The sequence below is a fragment of the Bos grunniens genome, chromosome 20, assembly GCF_055505025.1.
Source record: "Bos grunniens cultivar Pamir isolate PY7600 chromosome 20, Bosgru_T2T1.0, whole genome shotgun sequence".
NCBI lineage: Eukaryota > Metazoa > Chordata > Mammalia > Artiodactyla > Bovidae > Bos > Bos grunniens.
Genome location: NC_141184.1, coordinates 73321108 through 73342201, shown reverse-complemented (window position 1 = coordinate 73342201; position 21094 = coordinate 73321108). Strand labels below are relative to the sequence as shown.

Genomic DNA, 21094 nt, shown 5'->3' with positions numbered 1-21094 from the left:
GCAAAGAAAGGATATACGGGCTGGAGGAATCTCTGGGGCGTGAGGATCGAGCTAGAGAGTCAGTCCTTGAAGCAGAACGGCTAAGCCCGTTAATGTCTCCCATGTTACAAAGCACAGACCAGTGTGTCCAGTATTTTAATGACAGGTACCTACTGCTTACGTGTATGACATACACCCTCATAGCTACACATGTCTACTGCATGCCTCTTACAAGTGCTGGGCACTGTTCTGGGTGCTGAACACTCAGTATGTAGTAGTGGATACGTAGCCCAGGATTTTTTTAATTTCTGCAAAGAAAAATAGAAGAACGAAAGACGCCGTGTGGTTCAGTTTGAGCAAGTTCACCACGTGGACGGCCCCGCATGCACGCAAATTGTGGTAAAGTACATATAACATAAATTTAACATTTTAACCAGTTGATTGAATGACTGGGTGGCTTCTGTGGAGTCAGGCTAACAGATGGCTTTGAGGCGCCATCCGCCTTTTTCCTAGAGGAACACTCCAAAGCCTCGTGGCCTTGTAGACCTTCTTTTTTTTCTTCACTTTCCCCAGTGGCTCCAGGTCTGTGTGTCGTTTAAGAATCTCTTTATCCACTTTGTTGTTAGGTTTACGTTTTGGAAAGTTTCTCAAATGTCCCTGGGTCTTGAGAAGGCAGGCTTGGATTCCAGGTTCTCTCCTGCCGCGTGCCTGCCAGGTCGAGGTGGAGGCTGAAGGCCGGTCTGAGTTGTGGTGGTCTGTGTGGTCTTGGGGTCAGTGGACCCCTCTTCTCTGGAGGGGCATGGAGATCCTTTGTGTGGAGCCTGGAGAGACTTGACAGGGTCAGTCTTCACAGTCTCGCTCTCTTTTTAATTTATGTTTGTATTTAGTTTCTCATTTAACTGTTTTCTAGGAATTTCCAACTCCCGAAGGATACACCTACAGGGAGCAGCTTTGTAAAGCCAAAGAGGAAATCGCTCAGCTGAAAGCTGAAAGGAACAACACCAGGGTCAGTAGGGGGATTCTCACGTGTTGACATTTGCCCCGCGGGGGTCACCGCTGGCCTCCGTGTGCTGTCTTTAAACTTTGTCTGATTTTCAAGTCATTTTCCACATCTTCCCGCTGAACAGACCAGGGTGGATCAGTTCTGGGTTCTCATACCTTGCTTCAAATTTCTGATGAGAGCTAATGTAATTTTAGTACATATGAGGGGGGAGTTCTCTTAACTTACATTTTTGTCCACGCTACACTTTGTGTGGGATCTTAGTTCCCCGACCAGGGGTTAAAACCCATGATCCTTGAAGAAGTGTGGAGTCTTAACTACTGGACCCCTGGGGAAGTCCACTCTAACTTTCGACTGAACTGGCAGGATTCCGACGTGCCTTAGCATGTTTCCAGCTATAGCGTGAGGCTGAGAGGAGTTATCGGCCCGGAATTCAAGCATGAGGTTGAAGGTGTTCCTTTGGCCCTGCCCTGCAGCTGCTGCTGGAGCACCTGGAGTGCCTGGTTTCGCGATATATTCCACCCGTCGGGATGACAGCAGGCAAGCGGCAGGCGCAGTCCCCAGCCGGCATAAGGAGTGAGGTGGAGGTGCTCAGGGCGCTGAAATTGCTCTTTGAACACCACAAGGCCCTGGACGAGAAGGTACCAGCCATCCGGCCATCCTGGATTTGTACACTTGCTGCCTTGTTAGGCGGATGATGCACATATTTATGTAACTAGTTGACTTTTGAGCGTCTTGAATTCTTGTATATACATTTTTTTCTGTAAGAAGTCAGAGTTTTATATGGTTAAAAAGCGTTGCCTGCATACATGCTCAGTCGTGTCCGAATCTTTGCAACCCTGTGGACTGTAGCCCACCATGCTCCTCTCTTCATGGGGCTTCCCAGTCATGAATACTGGAGTGGGTGGCCATCTTCTACTCCAGGGAATCTTCCTGACCCAGGGATCGAACCTGCCCTCGTGCATTGGCAGGCGGATTCTTTACCACTGAGCCACCTGGGAAGCCCCCAGTTAAAAAGTATTAGTTGGCATGAATGTCTCAAGATCTATTATATTCTGTATATCAATTTGCAGTAAAAAACTGGGTAATAATTAATTTAGGAGAACATTTTGTTCTCTCAAACTTAGAATTTAAAGCTGTTAACAAGCAGATTCTCTTGACGTTAAGATCAATGAGAGACATTCAAGGTATTCTGTGACAGTATCCATGTATTAGGGTGAGTATACACTAAGAAGTGTACTAACGTATATACACACATCAACACACAGTGACTCGGCCCCTTTGATTTGAGTTGAGAGCGTGATTACGAGTAGCACTCGAAAGGTGTAGTTTGTTAGAAGAAGAATTAGGTGCCACACATAAAGAGGTAAGTTTGATCAGTCTTTGTGTAATTTCCGTGAAGGGTTTGTCATTTGAATCCTTTCATTTTAAAAAAGAATGAAGGCTGTAGTGGTGGGCATCAGATGTTATTTATCTTTCTGATTGAGGACCCGCCCACCAGGGTTATTTTAATGACTAGTAAACTAGACTTGTGGCTCAGAGTTGCAGGATCTCTTAAGTACCCCTTTGTCCAGTAGAAGACAAATTCTGACTCTAATCACCTGGTGGTATTCGGGATGGATAGCATCACCATGTATTTTCTTTTTATGTTGTGATTTTCAGTTTAGAGTTGAGTTTTCCAGGTGGAGTTTTGCTGTCTTTACTTATTTCTTTACTCTGATTCAATTTTTTTGGTTTTAGCAGATGATTCTTTCAGAGGAGAATAACCAGGAAAAGATACTAACGGACAGGGTGCTTGATGTACATCATGAGCAAGAAAACATGCCAAGCGCCAATGGAAAGGCAAGTCCTTGGTCTCGCTCTCTGTCTGGTTCTCGTCTTACCATCCAGTCTGTGCGGGGCTGTTGGGACCTCTCACCGATGCACCATGTAGGTCTGAGTGGCCACGAGGGTCCTGTGAGCTCCCAGAGCGCAAAAGGCAGTTTTGACCTCACAGATTGCCCGGAAGTACTGTGTTCCCTCCCTCCCAAAACCAGGCTGTGTAAGGCTTCCTTTCCCCCTTAGAGACCCTCCGACGGCTCTCTAAGCCACAAGGAAGACATGGTTAAGAAGATGGAGCTCCAGGAAATCATAGAGAGGCAGTTGCGGGAGCAGAGCCAGATGGAGGAGCGCCTGGCAGCCCTCTCTGCCCACGTGAAACATCTGGAGGAGGACCTGGACACGGCCAGGAAGGACCTCCTCAAGTCCAAGGACGTGAACAGAAAACTTGAACGGGACGTCCGCGAAGTGAGTGACTGCAGCTGTGTCTGTTGTCCTGAGGTGGAATGTGGGTTTCTTGTTCTCCCGGGGATCTCAGCCTTGGGATGGCTGCGTGATTAAGAGCAGAGCACTGGAGAGACCACAACTGGCTGCCTCCCTGCCTCTGCACCGAGGTCTCTGGGGTAGAAGAGGCCTGTTCCAGGCAGTCCATTGGCAGTGGACCAACATGAGGGCAGCCCTGACGCTGTGCCGCACCCTGGGTGTGGACTCCTCATTTCCACAAGTTCTAGGGGGCCCACTGTGTTCCTTTTTTCAAAATTCATTCATCCATTCATTCATTTATTGGCGTATAGTTGCTTTACACTGCTCTGTCAATTTCTGCTGTACAGCAAAGTGAATCAGTCATCTATCTATCTATTTACGTATCTGTCTCTCTTTTAGATTTCCTGCCCATTTGCTTCACCACAGAGCACTGAGCAGACTTCCCTGTGCTGTACACTAGGTCCTTACTCATTGACTTTATGTGTAGTATCAGTGCTGTATATATGTCAACCCAAGTCTCCCAGTTCATCCCCGCCCCCCACTACTGCCTGTCGAATGTGTTCCTGATGATGCTGAAATTTGCTTCTGATTCACTCAGGCGAGTCTGGTGACACCTGTGGAGCCTGTTCTCTCGGAGAGATGGGAGCATGCTGTGTGGGCTCTGCTGAGGCAGCTTGCCTGGCCATCTTCTCGAGTTTTCTGAGGTTCCGCTCCTTGAAGGGATGTGTGACAGTGATACCAGCGGTCAGACAAGTCGAGTGGTGTTTGCTCACCCTCAGATCCTCAGGCCTGAGCTGTGTAACCATGTGGAATCGTGATGTCTCTGGCGGTCATGTCTGCGGGTGTCCTGATTTATGAGAAACTCCCTAGCGGTCACTGTGAAAACAGAGAGTGCTGGGGACTCAGGCCTCTTCCTGTGAGCCTCTCCTCTCCTCTGTGCACAGACAGACAGCACCCACCCGGCCCACCCCTCCCCCATGAGACCGTCTCAGAGAGAACCCCTCCAACATGTGGTACAGCAGGTGTACTTGTTTAGTAGCTTGGTGTGAGTAATTCTGTGTGAGAACTCAAAACAGAAATATTTGCACAGGTTTGCATAAGCTATTCACACTACTCTTTGGCAACAGGAGATTAGGTGGCAGAGTTTAATACGTATAGAATTCTAGAAAACGCATTTTCAAGACCTTTCACTTTTAAAGTTAGGACTTTGCCCACATTGGTTACTTAGTGACCAGGGAGGGACCTGAAGTGGATTTTGAAGTGGCGGACAGGAGTTGCACCAGCAGCAAGTTCTGGTCCTGGTTTGAGCGTTTCATCCATGTGGTGTAACTCTGCTTTTGAAGAACTAGGCTTGAGAAGGCTGCTCCCAGTTGTGTACAATTTGACTTCTGTTTCCACTCGTTAATATTCTACTTTAATTCTGAGGAAATTGCATGAGACTTTTCCAACTTTCACTCGAGGAAACGAGCCTCAGAGCTCCCCGTTGGATCTGTTGAAGGTCCCTCCTTGTTCTGGGTCAAGCCCGCCTGTATGGTGTAGCAGACAGAGGTCCTGACTTCATGCCAGATACCTTCCCTCCTGGAATTCTTGCAATAACAGGGTAGTTTAGTATACTTTTCGTTTGCTGTTTGGGTTTATGATGTAGAAAAGAAGCTTGGTAAACCAAGTGGCTGGACAGAACGTTAAGACAGATGGGTGCCAATCGTGGCAAACGTGACCTTTGGGATAGGCGCATTTTTGCTCACGTCCGAGAAAACTGCCATGTCTAGGACTTTTATTCTGAGGACGTTAACTTTATGTTTGATTTGAAACTTAGGACGACATCAGTAATAAACTTGAAAATGAAATTGCAAATAAGGATTCTAGGCATCGACAGGTAATGGCTTTTATGAACCGTGTCTGACTTTTATAGTAGTGAATTACTGAGGAAGGAAGGTAAAGATCTTTTCATGTGACTCCCACATTGGAAATCAAGTCCCAGTGTAAAGTTCTTATGACCCTAAAATACTGTGTTCAAAAGTGTGGATGTACATCATGGTAAATCAGCTGTACTGGAAGGAAATATATTTTTAAAAAAATGCGGGTGACTGCAACTTACAGGTTTGAATTATTTGGGACTTGGTTTAACCATTTTGTGGAATTCCATTCCTGACTCTTTTGTTTTACTTGAAGGTGAATCTGTTGGCTTGTTAGAGTTGTTACCGAAAGAGTAGAGAGCAGCAGGGAACTTCACGGCAGCTGGCTGCCTGTTGGGAACTGGGGTCACTGTGACAAAAGGCAGGGTTAGAGCTCCGGTCTGATTAGGGTTTGTACTTCCTGTGGTGTGGTGAGCCTTACTCGCTCCTGTTCCCGAGTGGTCTCAGATAATCAGGACTTAACCAGGAAAACCAAATCTGGCTTCTCCAAAACAAAGTGAGTCAGTCTGGTGTGTGCCAAAGTGTATCATTGTCCCCACCCCAAAAATAAAATACTAGAAAGCCATTGAAAAGTATGATGGGGAATGCTAATTAAAAGCATCACGATATACAAAATAATGGCTGTAAAAGGCAGATCAGAAAATACTATGTACCATATGCTATTGTTTTCTGCGGGTTTTAAAGCATAGCATATTGTTTGTGTACGTACATAGAGGAATACGCACACAGAAAAAGTAAGAAAGCTGCTTAGAAACAAATGCTAACCTCTCAGGAACCTGAGCTTATAGATAGTTTAATTTTTTGTTTGTTTTTTAAAAAAGAATCTGTCTAAATGTTCTACATTGAAAGTTTTTCAGAGTAAGAAGATCTGTTAAAAGAATAATCATGCATTTACAAATACTAGTTGACTGGCATTTCACCAGGCATGCTCTTATCAGGTCTGTATTTCAGAGGAGATGAAAGCCATATTTTGGCTTACACGCCCGTAGCCATCTGCGGTCGGTAGGGTTCCCTCTAAATGATGATTCTGGTGATATTTTAAGAAGGGTCTGTAGTGAACCCTTCTTCCCTTAACTTGTCAATAAGAATGAATAAGATTCTACAGATCTTCTTTAATATAGAAGAACTTTTTTTTTTTTTTAAGTTGTCCTTGGGGGAATGTTTAGGAAAAGCAAATACTCTGGCAGGAGGTGTTCTGCTCACTGAGACCAAGCCCAGGAACACTGAGAGAAAATATACCCTGAGGGAGCTTCCGAAACAGAATGAATCCACTAGGCACGTGCATTTAGGTTTTGTCTCAGCTTACTTAAAGCGACAGTGGCTACACCTCTCGGCCTGTGTTGATCCTGTGCTCTCCCTTTGTAGACAGAGGATAAGAACCGCCAGTTGCAGGAGCGCCTGGAGCTGGTAGAGAAGCTGCAGCAGAGACTGCGGAGGGCAGAGACGCTGCCCGAGGTGGAGGCGGAGCAGGCGCAGAGGGTGGCCTCGCTCTCCAAGGTGCTGCTCTGGGTCCCTGGGGGGCGGGCACAGGGAGGGCCTGTTCCCCTGCTCTCCCACCGCGCCCCTGCCCGTGCTGCTCAGTCCACACAGGAGCGCAGACATGGGGGTCGTGGTGCCCGTCTGAGATGGGAGTGCTCCCTGAGTGTCAGGCACGCCCCACTTCTGCGTCATCCCTACGTTAATTTCCCTCCAGTTTTGTCCTGAGTTGTGTGTGTGCCTAGGACGCTTCAGCTCCGAGTCACTGCTGCTCAGAGTTCAGTCAGCCACTCAAAGCCTAGCAGGATAGAGACCTAGAAAAATCCCATTCTCGTTTAAGAGATGGCCAAAATAGCTCTGTAATGAACACAGTTTTAAGTTGTTATCCATACACTTGTTAAAGAAGTCCCAGCAGGGCACGTGCAGACCCGAGGCCCCACTCCCCATTCGCCGTCCCCAGGAGCCCGTGGGTGAGAGGCCATGTCCTTGGGATGTGGCGCTGCTGGGGGCACCGACCCCATTGCCAGCCAGCCAGCCACCCTGTCCTTCTGACGGGAAAGGTGTTGCCCTGCGCTGCAGGTGGGCACTGGCTGAACATAGAGAGTCAGGCCGGGTCTGTGCTGACGCGGCTGTCGGAAGCCTTGCCAGGAGCTCAGTGAGCGCCCGAGGGGCCATCAGGTCGCGGGAGGCCGCCGGTGTCCGGTGCTCACAGACCCTCCCAGAGCAGGGTCACTAACAGCCGCCAGGGGGCACCCTTCTGCCTGTGATCTTCCTCTCCAGGCTTGGTTTCTCCTCTCCCCTGGCATCTCTGCTGTCCATCCCCAGTCGGCCTTGTAGTCCGACCTTTTGTCTTCCGGAAGCTCTACCACTCAGGAGGCTAAACGGTTCGAACTTCCTTCCCAGCTTAGGAAGGTAGAACGTGTGCCTCGCGTTTGCCGCTGTCTGCTGCCCACGCGGGCTCGCCACAGGCAGTCCGAGGAGGGAGCGCAGCGGCCGTGGGTGTGGGGCCTGGGGCACGGGGAGCACGTCTCCTCTCACGAGCTGGTCACCAGCATCCTCCGTGAGCCATGTGTCACACACGAAGCCGCGCAGGCTGTGTGAGCAGGCATGAGGCGTGCCCCCGGCGAACCCAGGGCCCGTGGTTCGCACAGAGCATGGCCCGCTTGCCGCCCCTGCGATCACAGCCCGCGTGCTGTCAGGACAGGGTTGTTGTGAGCGGAGCTGACGCTGTTCTTGGCCGACAGGCAGGAGAGAGAGGCACAGCAGCATCGAGGATAGGCTGCGCCAGATGGAGGCCCAACTGGAGGCAAAGAACAAGGAGCTGCAGCGGGTGCCTGTGCTGACAGGGAGGCGGCGTCTGGGCAGGAGACGTGGCTTGGGCGGGGGCCAGCACTGCCTTTCTCCACCACTCCCGTCTCTGGCATCGAGTGTGTGCCTGTGTGGCCCCATCTGCTGATCCCGGCACCCACCTCCTTGGGAGCAGGGCCAGAGGTGGTCGCCCATAGGCAGTGGGTCGGAGCCAGGGCTTCCCCACATTCAAAGAGGCTGCTTGTTGCTCTGACCAGCCAGTCCGGGGAGCTGCTTGGGATACAGGTGGACCTCCCAACTGCCCCTCAGACAAACCTAGGGGTGCCAGCCCGGGGCCCATGAAACTGAAGGCATGGCACCCAGGTGTGGAGCCTGCTTGCCTCAGACGTGGCGCTGGAGTCCCACATGCCAAACCGCTGGTCCAGACACGGTGTGTGTGTAGGATGGCTGCCTCTAGACAGGAGAACCGCAGTTGCCCTGCAACAGAAGGTGCATCAGGAAAGGGTGATGGTGGAGGCTCGCATCACCGGGTCCTGAGAGAGGTTTCCCGGAAAGGTTGGCCACACGGCAATACAGACCATTGTACTGTCCCCACCATACCTGTGTTCTTGGGCCTGGACTGCAGAGCCTCACAGGCGGACTTCCAGGGGGCAGTGGTTCTGACTCCCATCGTGAGACCTGCGGTGAGGCGCCCTCCCCGCTTAGGCAGAGAGCTCAATATCTCCCGATCAGGTGTGCACTTCTTACTTTCATAACTGCTGCGCAGAGGCTGTTGAGATCGGGATGCTGTTTATGACTAGACTAAGCCAATTCAAAGTCAACTTTTGTTTTGCTTTAAAAATCTTTGAATGCCGATGCCTTATTGTGGAAGCTGTGACAGGTTTTGTTTCCTTGGGCTCAAAAATCACTGCAGACGGTGACTGCAGCCATGAGATTAAAAAATGCTTGCTCCTTGGAAAGCTATGACAAACATAGACAGCATATTGAAAAGTAAGAGACATCACTTTGCCGACAAACCATATACTCAAATCATATATGACAAACCATATGCTCAAAACTATGGTTTTTCCGGTAGTAACGTATGGGTGTGAGAGTTGGACCATAAAGAAGGCTGAGCACTGAAGAACTGATGCTTTCGAATTGTGTTGCTGGAGAAGACTCTGCTTTGACAGAAAATAAACTTTTTAAATGTATTACGATGGAGAATTGCAAACATGCACAAAAGTGGATGGAGTTGTATAATAAATACCCATGACCCGTCCCGTCAATTAGTCTCAGCAATTTCTCATACAGAGCCAATCTCAAATAGATCATTCTTTTGTCTTCTCTCCATTTTTTTTTTAATACAGTAGGTCCTAAAACAGCTTTTTAAACCTTGAAATTGATGCTCATCTTACAAAACACAGACTTGGCAACTTTGTTATTGCATTTAAAAATTGCTTGAGGTAATTATTTCCAGTTTTTTAATATGAATTTTCATATTGGAAAAGACCCTGATGCTGGGAAAGATTGAAGTCAGGAAGAGAGTAGATGACAGAGGATGAGATGGTTGGACGGCATCACCAACTCAGTGGACATGAGTTTGAGCAGATGCTTAGCAGAAGTCGAGTTCCATTTTCCTTATGGCTAATCCACTGCTATAACACGTATAGCACTTCTGGTTTTGAACACTGAATGTGTTTGCATTATAGATGGATTTAGAGTGTGTGGCTGTTGTGTGTGGTTCAGAATTCTGAGTAGTCCTTTCAGGGATCACCCAAAAGCTCAGACAAAGCGTGAGCCCTTCACGTGGACTGTGCTGTGCGTCAGAAAGATAATACGAGCCACCTACACAATCTAAAATTTCCTAAAAACCAACGGGCTACTCAACGTCCTTCTTTCACCACGAGTCTTGAAATCCTCTGTGTGATTTCCACATCAGGCTTTGCACCAGCCTGTCTCACGTGCTCAGGGGCTGCACGAGGCGAGTGACTGCCGTGGCCGACAGCACAGAACTTCCAGGTTGAGTTGAGTGACTCGGAAACTTGGCCCGTTTGACTTGTTTTACCCCATGAGCAAGTGAAGTGGGCTGTAGAGGAATGAATGTGAGGAATGCAGGTGAGCTCCATGGAGACAGTTTAAAGCAGTGAGAGGAGGGAGGGCAATAGAGTGAGTCGTGTCCCCCTGACCCGAAACCCCCACCTGAAGTCCAGCTTCTCTCTACAGACTTCATCGTTGTTAATGGCTTGCCATGTTTCCTCCAGAGAAACCTTTTCTACACCTGAGATGGAACTTCCTCTTCATTATGGTTTATAAGGGTTAATATTATTCTGAGTGTTTCTATTTGCTAGGGACTCTTAGAGAACATTTTCTCAGAATTACAATGTTGGGAGTTGATACCTACTGATGTAACCTGTTCTGCACATTTTGGTGCAAGTCACTTTACATCCAGAAAGCAAGTGGTGCAGGCTGTGTCATTTGCTGTTTCGTAGGACCAGCTGATTCTAAACCTGGAAACCCTGAGAGCCGAAGTGGACCAGACGAGACTGCGAGGGGCTCCCTTCCACCACAGGTAGGCTGCTCCCCCGGGCAGCTCCCCTCAGCGCTGTCGAGTGTGACAAGGGCCTGTCTGGTGTGTGGACAGTATGACTGGGTGTTGCTCATGGTCGCACCTCAAGGAGCCTGTAGCTTCGTGGCCAGTGAGAGGGAAGAGACAAGCATCATTCCTTAGGGTCAAACTTGGTACCATGGAGTGGTCGTCACAGGATTGACAACACTCAAAACCACAGGCAGAGGTTTGGAAGTAGGGGGCCGACCAGTTGATATTTGGGCGTATTCATCTGAGGGGCCTGACAGACTGTGACCCTGATGTTTCTGAAGAGTCGCAGAAGGTTAATGACCTGTAGTCTTCTGACTGCGGTGGGAGGAATCACCTGGCTTGTGAATGAGGAGAGCAGATTACTGAGCATCCTGATTTTTTCTTCCTCGTTGTTATAGGGGTGGTAATTCTTATTAAGTATTTAAATGTTTCTTTGGCTTCTTCACGGAAAATGGTCACAAATGAGAGATAAACTTTAGCAAAGGTTATTAAGTGCTTACTGGTGACATTCATTCATCTGTAGGAAATGGACTACTGCTTGAATCCTGACTTAGGAGACAGTTTGGAGCCCATACGCATATTTCTGTGTTTGTGTGCTTAGGGGATCCTTGCAGTCCAGAGCCCCCACCCAGCCTTCTTCTAGAGAAAAGGAGATGTCGTTTGAGACAAAGGCAGAGCCAGAAACTGGTCCTGTGTCTGAAACCATGGTGGGTGGAGTTCAAGGAGAGCACGTGCCCTGTAGAACAGGAGGGGATGTGGCCGGACTTGGTGGCTGAGCTCCTCCAGGGTGAGGGGCTGGGGCTGTCAGAGGTGGGGAACCCCTGCTCCCGGGGTGGACGAGGTGAGTGTGAGGAGGACTGCGTAGACAGTGGAGGAAGAGGAGGTGGACACGGCCTCCTCCTCTTGGGGGTTTTTGGGTAACGAGGAGGGACCTGGTGCCAGGAACCAAGGCCTGACACAATTGGGGGCTTCAGATGGAGAAGCCTGGGGCCTGGTCACCAGTCCCGTGTGTGTCAGTGAGAGTGAGAGACGAGAAGAGGAAGCAGCCGCGGGGCAGGAGGAGCTGCTGTGCTCTGAAGACAGTGGGCCACAGCGGCTGGTGCGAGGGAGGGGTGTCTCCAGGAGGCAGCTCTGGAGGGGTCACAGCAGTGACTTAGCAGCACAGGTGGGGCCTCAGAGTGGGGCTTGTGGGCAGTGTGGGCTGGGTGGGGGGCACTGTGCTGCCTCAGGAGGGAGGGAGTGGGGACTGAAAACTGGCTCACAGGCAGGGCAGGCACGGCGTATTTGGTGGGACCTCCCAGAGGAATTGGTCACCTTGTCTCTGAGACCTTCTCCCGGAGGAAAGAGCTTCGGGTGAGGAGGGGGAGAGAGATGGAGGTTGCACCCCGCGAGGGGACTGGGAGGTGATGGTTGGGGGTCGACCCAACCTGGAGTCCTCTGTGGCCCTCAGAGGACCCTCGAGGGTCCCCAGTCCACAGCGGGACTGTGTGGTACCCCCCCCACTCAGTTCCCAAGCGTGCTCTAGCCCCAGGCCCTTGGGTGGAAGTGGAGCAGAGAAGGGAACAGTTCTGTCAGGAGGGAGGGGAAATGGGAGGGAAGACAGGTGTGGCTCCAGGAGATTCCAGACTTCCATCTCCTGTGCAGCACAGTGTTCGCAAAACCGTCGAGCAGAGCAGCCTGTGACCCCAAGCAGGCTGAGCTGGTGGTTGGCCCTGGCCACTCTGCAGACGTATGGGGTGTCCTGTCCTCGGAGGAAGGCCCTGTCTCCTGGGTTTAGGGAATCCTGCACATGAAGGCACCACCCTCGTCCCAGAGACAAGACTGAGCAGAGCCCGGGCGGTCCTGCAGTGCAGGCGGCTCACAGTCAAGGCGGGGTTGCCCTGCCTCCCAGCAGGCCCCTGCTGAGTGAGCTCCTGGCACCTGCAGGCCCAGGCCTTAGTGCTCAGGGCCTGAGCATCTGTGCTGGGCCTTGTTCAGCCCAGAATCTGGTGACACGCTCACCTCTGCTTTAATGGGAGACACCAGTGGTGCTCAGCTCCGAGCTGTGGGTCCGAGGCTTTTCTGCTGCGGGTTGTCTGAGGCGCCTTTAAAAACACTGAGAGCGGTGCAGACAGTGTTCCAGGCAGACCGGTGATTCTGATCCACAGACTTCCTGTGGGAGAGGGAGGTCAGAGCAGGTGTGGGCCAAAGGGGAGGTGGGGTGCCAAGGGGAAAGCAGAGCAGGTGCACACCCTGCCCTGGGACCTGAGAGCGGGCTCCAGGGGGACCCTGGACGCCCCAACCCCAGACAGCCGATCCTGTCCTAGTCAGCTCCACACCCTCGCGTCAGCACTGCCTTCCCCACATACGGGAGTTTTCCAGCTGCTGGGGATGAGCCCTGAGTGTCTGCAGAGCAGCGGGCGGCCGGTTGCTATTGGAGCCAGGAGGGCAGTGCCCTCCCGGGGGCCCTTTTGCTGTGAAATTGCCGATCTTCCAAATGGACAGGCTTTGGCTCGTCTGACAGAGTGAGCTCTCTTTTCTTCTAACAGCACTCTTCTTCCCCGTGTGTTTCAGCCGACCCCACTTGGGCAGCGCCCCGGACCTCAGGTTCCCTGTGGCGGACCGGCCGGCAGACTCCTTGGGCAATGGGGCGGTGCTGTGGTGCCCCCAGAAAGGCCGGCTGGCAGCACTGCACGATGAGCCATCCGAGGCAAGGACCCCGCCACCCCCTTCCCATCCCTGGTTGGCACCTTGTGAGGCACCTGCCCCCTCACACTGTGGTCCTGAGGTGGGTTTGGAACAAAGCGCTGATAGATTGCTTTACGTCTCCCCATTTTCCTTTTTCTGGCTAAGAGTTTACTTTGAAGGCATGCTTTTTTTCCTTAACCAATTTTGATTATTTGTGGCCTACTGTGAGGCCCAGCATGGTACTAATTAGCACAGTTTTGAAATCGTCCTACGAGTAAATGGATACACATATCCATCAGCTTATAGTGAGAAGAATTCTCATTGGGAGTTTAAGTGCCTTTATCTTTTCGCCTCATTCATGCCATGTATTTGTTCATACATGTCTGTGTTTTGAGCTTCCACATTCAGTGAGCAGTTAGTTTGGGCCAGACATGGTCAGAAGTAGGACTCCAGCAGTGAATTAAAAACCGTGTGTGTCCTTTATCCACTGCTACGTAACGAATCATTGCAAAGCTTAGTGACTTCCCAGGGAGCAGCTCACAGTCCCCAGTGCCTGTGCATTGTAGTAGGCGGGCCTGGTTCAGGGCCTCCTGAGGGCAAGGGAAGGCCCCCCAGGGCTGGATGGTAGGCTTTCAGACTCACCTGGCTGCTGGGGACAGGCCGAGGTCCCTGCCGTGTGGCTTTCCCATGGCCTGGCGCTCCTCGGAACACCCTCTGAGAGCGAGAGTGCGGGGTTTAGCTCGGGGCCTTTCACGCCCTGGTCTCAAGGCCGCACACCTTCACTTCTGCTTGCGAGAGTGAGCTGCGAAGTCCTGCCTCGCTCAGGGGCTGAGCAGGAGTTGCCCCTTCTGCCTCTTGAAGGGAGGAGGATGGAAGAATTTGTGGACCCCTTTTTAAACCTGCGCAGCCTGTTGAACAGTAATGAGCAGGGAAAGGAGACCAGAGTGCCTGAGTTGTCCAAGGAGGAGGGGATGATCGTGTGTAAACAGGGTGGCCAGTGAGGTGACACCAGGAGGGTGACCTTGAACCAGAGACCCAGAGGCAGGAAGAGAAGTAGCCACTCGGAGATAGAAAAAAGGGTCATGTCAACCATCGGGGACAAGGGAGAGAGCAGGCCACATCAGGGAGGAGCCTGGGCTCAGGCCTGAGCAGCTCGAGGCCAGAGCCTGTTTCCTGAGCTGAGGAGGGCTGCCGGGGCGGGGAGCTAAGAGCCGGGCCTCAGCCCTGTTGAGGTGGACGAGCCCATTGGGTGTCCCGGTGACGTGTCAGGAGAACAGCTGAGTGTTGCGGCCTGCATCCGGGAGAGAACTCATTCAGCTCAGGGTAGACTTCGGGTCGGGGGCATACAGATGGCATTTAAAGGCACGAGCACAGTAAAGTCACCAGGCGGGTGCCGGTGGAGAGAGATGGGGTGCAAGGGTAGGGCTGTGGGGCATCCTGCATTCCAAGGTTGAGAAGGGGCACAAGGGACTGAGGAATAACCGCAGGGAGGGCAGGGCCTGGAGCCCAGGGGGAGACATGCTGGGGGCGGGGGGTGGCGTGGGGGAGGGCAAGGAAGGGAAGGGGCTTGGTAACACGGGTTCCTCGGGCCCCCGGGGAATTGCCCTGCAAGGCGGGGCTCACCGCCTGCTGGCAGAGAAGTGGAGACCTGGCGGGGAGGGGGACCATAGAGGCCACTCCCAAGGAGCTTTCAGAGACCCTCAGTGGGCGCTGCAGGGAGCCCTGGAGAAGGAATCTGCTGGTTCCCCTTGTGCGATTGGAAGGCGAGAGAAGGGAGAGGACATGCTGACTGGGCTGATGGGGGTGAACCCATAGGCAGCTGGTTCGCTGGAGCAGAGGAGGAATGATGGCAGGCGGTCCCAGAGCCAGCAAATGGGGTAGCCCAGCCCTGGGGCAGGGTCGTGATGAAGACAGGAGGCTAGGGCACTGGACACAGGGGCAGGGAGCCAGCAAGCCAGCACCTCGAGGCTGCCCCTCAGTTCCTTTGAGGTCCTGTCTGGGAAAGAAGGCAGGACCTGGGTGACAGTGTGGCAGGGGGGACATTTTCAGAGAGAAGGGTGTGAGGTGTGAGAGCGGGAGGGCGGCACGGGGCCTCGCTGGCACTATCCCATGTGTCTCTGATGACAGAGCCACCCTTGCAGTGCGAGGAGCCATCCCCCAGAACAGCCCGAGGGCCTGTGTCCCGAGAGGAGAGCCGTGGAGGGGCTGGCCCTCCCGTCTCCTGGCTGCCCCTGCTTGCGCCTCTCTGTGGGTGTTCAGACCAGCCTGGGAAACGGAGGACTGGGAGCCTGCGAGGATGGCACACTCTGGTGAACTGGTACCAGTGATGACCGCTGATAGGGACCCAGCGGCTGCCGAGCTGAAGGGTTCTTTTTTCTTATTTTCCTCCAGCCTGGCTGATGGAGGCATGGATGTATTTTTGTAATTTTCAGTTTCTGTCTCTGACTCCATCAGCCCACCCTTGTGAATAACCTCATAGGATTGCCTGCCGTCCACGCTGAGACCTGAGTGTCACCAGGCCATCTAGGAACTGGATTCTCCCCCTGCCTGTTTCTTGAGTCCTGTTCACTTAAGAGATGGCACTGTCTCATGAGCATGGCCCATTTATCCAGAGTCAGGGCTTCCATGTAAAATTGGGTTCAGTTCCTGATAGACTTGAGCTGCCCTGAATGTCGCTGATGAGACATGGTCCTCTCGTGCCCAGGTGCAGACCCCAAAGGAGCAGGACTGGGAGCACACGCAGCAAGCCAGCATGCTGGCCGACGTGGCCCAGGCATTTGAGAGTGACGAGGGCGTGTCTGACGACGAGGGCAACAGGGTTGCCCTTTTCAGCTCGGCCACTCAGCTGTCACCCAGCAGGCAGACCGATGCCAAGACTCTGACCGTGAGGATGCAGGAGCAGCTGGACGTCATCAATGAAGAGATCCGGTGGGTGATCCTTAACTCAGCACCAGAAACTCGGTTTCTCTGAGGAGCTGTCTTCTCCTAGGGACGTCTGAGTGTTCCATAGTAAGAAACCTGACCTCAGGTCTGCGTCAAGAATTTTCAGTTTTGAGATGGCCCTTGATTACAGAGCTCGGTCAGCCGGGGCGTTCTGTCCATGGTGTGGTTTCCGCACTCTGTGGGGGCAGCAGGAGGCGTTGTCGGGTGTCCCCCCTCAGCTCTGAGCACCAAGGTGGGTGAGGTGCCAAGGCGGTGTCCCCTGCGGCCCGTGGACCCTCCTGTGTCCCTCAGAGCCCCCCATGTTCTGGTGAAAAGCCACCTGGTGAAAGCTGGGGTTTTGCGCTTGGCAAATTCCCACTCAGATCTGCATTTTTCTTTTTAACTTAATGCAGTGTGAAGATTGGCTTGTTGTAAGACAGTGGTCCAAGGACATGTGTTTGAGTTTTTCTCATCTCATCAGTATATTTAAGATGTTTTCTTTAGACACCGTCTTGGCAGTTATAACAATTTTCAAAACAGGATAGAATCCAAAGGCCTGCCTCGTGGTGAGCGGGGGGCCTTGGGTCTGGGTGCAGCCAGGTGGCTGGGGGCCCCGAGGCCTGCCTGGTGCCACACCCGCACAGCTATGCCCGTGTCCCGAGTCCATGTTCAGAGTGGCCGCAGGCCAGTGACCCTGCACAGGACCAGGCAGAGCTGCTGCTCAGACTGTTCTCGCCACGTCAGCCCAGGCCGAGGTGCCCATTCCTGTCGGCCGAGCGGGATGCTCCGGGGGAAAGGCAGGGGGTGTATGGGACAACCAGCAAACGCAAGTGGTGTCACCTGCCCATTTGACGCCAAGACAGACAGCTTTGTGGGCCGTGTTTGAGCACAGATGAGCTCAGAAAGATGGTCTTTCCACGTTCCTGCAGGAAGTATGGAACGGTTATAGATTAATATTTTTATTTTTACAGCAAGTTGTCAGGTAAAAGTAATTTTTTTTTATGCGACAAGTTGACTTGATGTAAATGGTCAATTCTGTCCATCAACTTGTTATCAACAGTGAAAAACTTTCAAGATGTATGTGTAGAAGTGAAGCTGGAGAGTTTACTTCCTGTAAGAATCTTGTATTTTAATTTGAAAATAATTTTATTTGCATAATCGTGAATTTAAACTGCTATATAAAAACATCCACCACACATTAGGGGAGAAGAGCAGAAACTGAATTCTAGGTTAATGCAGCACATTGACATGAATCCAGAAACTCAGACAAAACGGGTGGAGAACTTCATCAAGTGATGCGTTTGTATATATAGAACCTTAAAAAAAAAAAAAAAAAGATCAATTCAGCACTTCATCTGGTCTGGAGACTTGTGTTTAGAAACTGCAGCTTGTTTGTGAATTGCTGTTTTGATTATACAGAGTTCCTGATTCCCAGTGGAAAAGACTTGAGGCACTGATGTGCATCTCTGCCCTGAGAGCAGGGGAGGTAAGGGTTGTCAACTTGCGGTATCTCTTCACAGGAAAGAGAGTTGCCACCAGGGCCCCTTCAGAATGTTAGAGTAAATAAGTAAAATCCAGCGTGAATGATCAGGGCCAGTTTGTAAGACTCAACGCTAAGTTATTCTAAGTTTGAGAATATTCAAAAGAGGAAACGTAGAACTTTTTGGCTGAGATGTTCATTGAGCAACTGTTTCTGGAATTTGCTAATCATGACACAGAATGCCAGCCCAAATTTATTGTCCAGACAGGTTCCTCTGCTGACAAAGGCAGGTGATGCATTTTATTCTATTTTAGGTTGATCGAAGAAGAGAAGGAGAACACAGAGCAGTGGGCCGAGGATACTGAGAGCAGGGAGGGCAGGGGGAGCTTAGGCAGCCTCCGTCGTTTTAAATCAGTGAGCTCCCTCAACCTGCTTCCCACCTCCTCGCATGCTGGCTCCTGCCCACCCCTGCCCAAGCCCAGAAGGAGGAGGCACAGCCTAGCGCAGGAGGGAGACCAGCTGGGCATCATGACTCTGGTATGTGTCTGCCTCCTCCCTGCCGCATCCCTCCCCCAGCATGCTGTTTTCTGTTTGTTTTTTGTTTTTTCTCTTTATACCCAGAAGAAAATTAGGTACATTTGCTACTCTCAGAGGTCTAAAAGTTTTTAAACTGCCTAGTCTTTAATCATTGCACAATGGCACAGCGACAAATTAGTCTTGATATTTGGACCACTACTTAGCACGTCATCATGAACTCAGCCAGAGCCTGCCTCTGTAACGTTGGGCCTGGCCTGTGCTTGGCACAGCAGCTGCAGGGAAGTTTCTGTTCTCAGGGAGCAGACAGCTTCGTGAAAGTAGCCATAGGCAGCTCTCATGGCATGGGAAAGCCGTACAGCACATTCTCCATTGGGGATGCCTGGCTGCAGGGTGCAGGGCATGCGGTGGGAACAAAACCAAGAATCTACACTGGTCTGCTTGCTGATGGACCTGGCCATGCGCTCAGTCCAGCTCTGCGTGTGAAACCAGGTTAAAAGCCCAGGGCCCCAGGGCCCCAGGGAAGACGTCGGGCTGCCTCAGTTTTCTGAGTCTAAAACTGGGATGACGACCTAGGGCTTTTGGTGACACAGTGTGCGGCTCTAAAGCACATGTTCCAGCTTTCTTGGGTGTTTAGCTTAGGTGTTGTGAGTGTATTGCTGTTTACCCCATGAAATCACGTGTGCAACATTCTGCTTTGTAACTGGATTTGTATTGTCTCTTTTTTCTGTTACCACCCATTTCATGTTAGCTGCATTGTTAGTCAGCTTATAATTAAATTAACCGTGAATCATTTTAGAGGCCTGTGAAGTGGTAACTAGTCCATTTTGTGGTCTTTTGACACTGTTTTTATAATTTGCATCATTGGCTAATTAGTTGATATTTAAAATTCTTTGATGATTTCTCTGCGGATTCATGCTTGATTTCTTTCCAAATATTTGGAAAAGAACAGTTCTGTATGTTTTCCTTGCTGTTGGAGTTCTCTGACAGTGTGTCTGCTTTCATCATTGTTTTTGATTCCCTCTCTCATCCTGTTGTCTGCTTAGTCATCATGAATCCAGATCCCCCCCCCAGCCCCCGAGGCTGTAGTTTACCCATCCATCTCCCCTCCCCCGTCCCCTCACTTGCTCTGGTCATAGCCGTGCTGTGGTCCACAGCGTGTGTCCCCTTAGTCGGGTTTGTGCTTTGTCTTCATGTGTCATTAAATGGTGTTTTTCCCCCATAGCAGTAAGTTGAATTGGTGTATCACTGTGCAGTTACAGGAGAAGGCAATGGCAACCCACTCCAGTACTCTTGCCTGGAAAATCCCATGGACGGAGGAACCTGGTAGGCTGCAGTCCATGGGGTCGCACAGAGTCGGACACGACTGAAGGGACTTAGCAGCAGCAGCACGCAGTTATAAGCATAATATATGTAGATGGATCCTAAACTACATATCATGTGTAATTCATAAATGAGATTGTGCTTACATAAAGAAATGATCCTCTTAAGTGTAGAATTAATGGACTTTTAGATATGCAGATGACATCACTCTTAAGGCAGAAAGTGAGAGGAACTAGAAAGCCTCTTGATGAAAGTGAAAGAGGAGAGTGAAAAAGTTGGCTTAAAGCTCACCATTCAGAAAACTAAGATCATGGTATCTGGTCCCATCACTTCATAGGAAATAGATGGGGAAACAGTGTCAGACTTTATTTTTGGGGGGCTCCAAAATCACTGCAGATGGTGACTGCAGCCATGAAATTAAAAGGCACTTACTCCTTGGAAGCAAAGTTATGACCAACATAGATAGCGTATTCAAAAGCAGAGACATTACTTTGCCAACAAACGTCCATCTAGTCAAGGCTATGGTTTTTCCAGTTGTCATGTATGGATATGCAAGTTGGACTGTGAAGAAAGCTGAGCATCAAAGAATTGATGCTTTTGAGCTGTGCTGTTGGAGAAGACTCTTGAGAGTGAGTCCCTTGGACTGCAAGGAGATGCAACCAGTCCATTCTAAAGGAGATCAGTCCTGGGTGTTCATTGGAAGGACTGATGCTAAAGCTGAAACTCCAGTACTTTGGCCACCTCAAGTGAAGAGTTGACGCATTGGAAAAGACTCTCATGCTGGGAGGAATTGGGGGAAGGAGGAGAAGGGGACAACAGAGGATGAATGGCTGGATGGCATCACCAACTCAATGGACATGAGTTTGGGTGAACTCCAAGAGTTGGTGATGGACAGGGGGTCCTGGCATGCTGCGATTCCTGGGGTCACAAAGAGTCGGACACGACTGAGCAACTGAACTGAACTGAACTGACACAATATCCTTTCTGTGTTGGTGCTTGTATTTAAGACTGTAAATCTCATCAGCTTTTGCACAGTTAATGTCTCTATTAGACTCGTTAAGAAAGTATCTTCTATGGTTAATAAAATGTAAAGACTGCACCTGCTATTATGCTAGCTTTCATTCTTACATATTTTCACAGGGAACTTGCTTTAATGAATTTATTGTGAGAAGTTTTAAATCAAATTCTATGTCAGGATTTTACATTAATGTCCAGGAGGTGGTTAGATTTGTTCATTGTTAAAATAGATATTATGGTAACTTCCTCATCAGTTAAATTAATAATTTAAAGTATAACATGTTTTTGATTAAGAGAAACTAACTTATAGAGAAATTTGGCTGAGAATAGACACCTGTTAAGGCCCTTTGTTGTACAGAATGCTATGCTTTAATAAATCATGATGTTGTAATAGGATGGTATCTTCCTGAGTAATAATTTATACTGTTTCTCTAGTAAATCTTTAATAGCTTATTTAACTTCTGTGGTCAAAAAAAATGTTCTGTTTCCAGTCACATGTTCTATAAATCTTCATGTCACTTACATGTTTGCCATCATTTTTGCTTTACTGTATTTGCCTCTATGGATTCTTGAAATTTTAGCTTCAAAGTCAC

The 21094-nt window shown here is 50.4% G+C and overlaps 1 protein-coding gene and 1 pseudogene across 1 annotated transcript in view; one reads left to right on the top strand and one right to left on the bottom strand.

The window, feature by feature from the left end:
- LOC147350799 (liprin-alpha-1-like) overlaps nt 1–21094 on the top strand; it is a 28369-nt gene that overhangs the window by 548 nt on the left and 6727 nt on the right. Inside the window, exons 2-10 of the mRNA XM_086362315.1 lie at nt 890–985; nt 1456–1620; nt 2720–2821; nt 3044–3265; nt 6562–6693; nt 10452–10531; nt 13112–13325; nt 15930–16153; nt 17942–18164. Coding sequence (XP_086218441.1) covers nt 890–985; nt 1456–1620; nt 2720–2821; nt 3044–3265; nt 6562–6693; nt 10452–10531; nt 13112–13325; nt 15930–16153; nt 17942–18164 — 1458 coding nt within the window. The remainder of the gene's footprint in view (nt 1–889; nt 986–1455; nt 1621–2719; nt 2822–3043; nt 3266–6561; nt 6694–10451; nt 10532–13111; nt 13326–15929; nt 16154–17941; nt 18165–21094) is intronic.
- On the bottom strand, nt 6879–8650 carry LOC147350800 (uncharacterized; annotated as a pseudogene).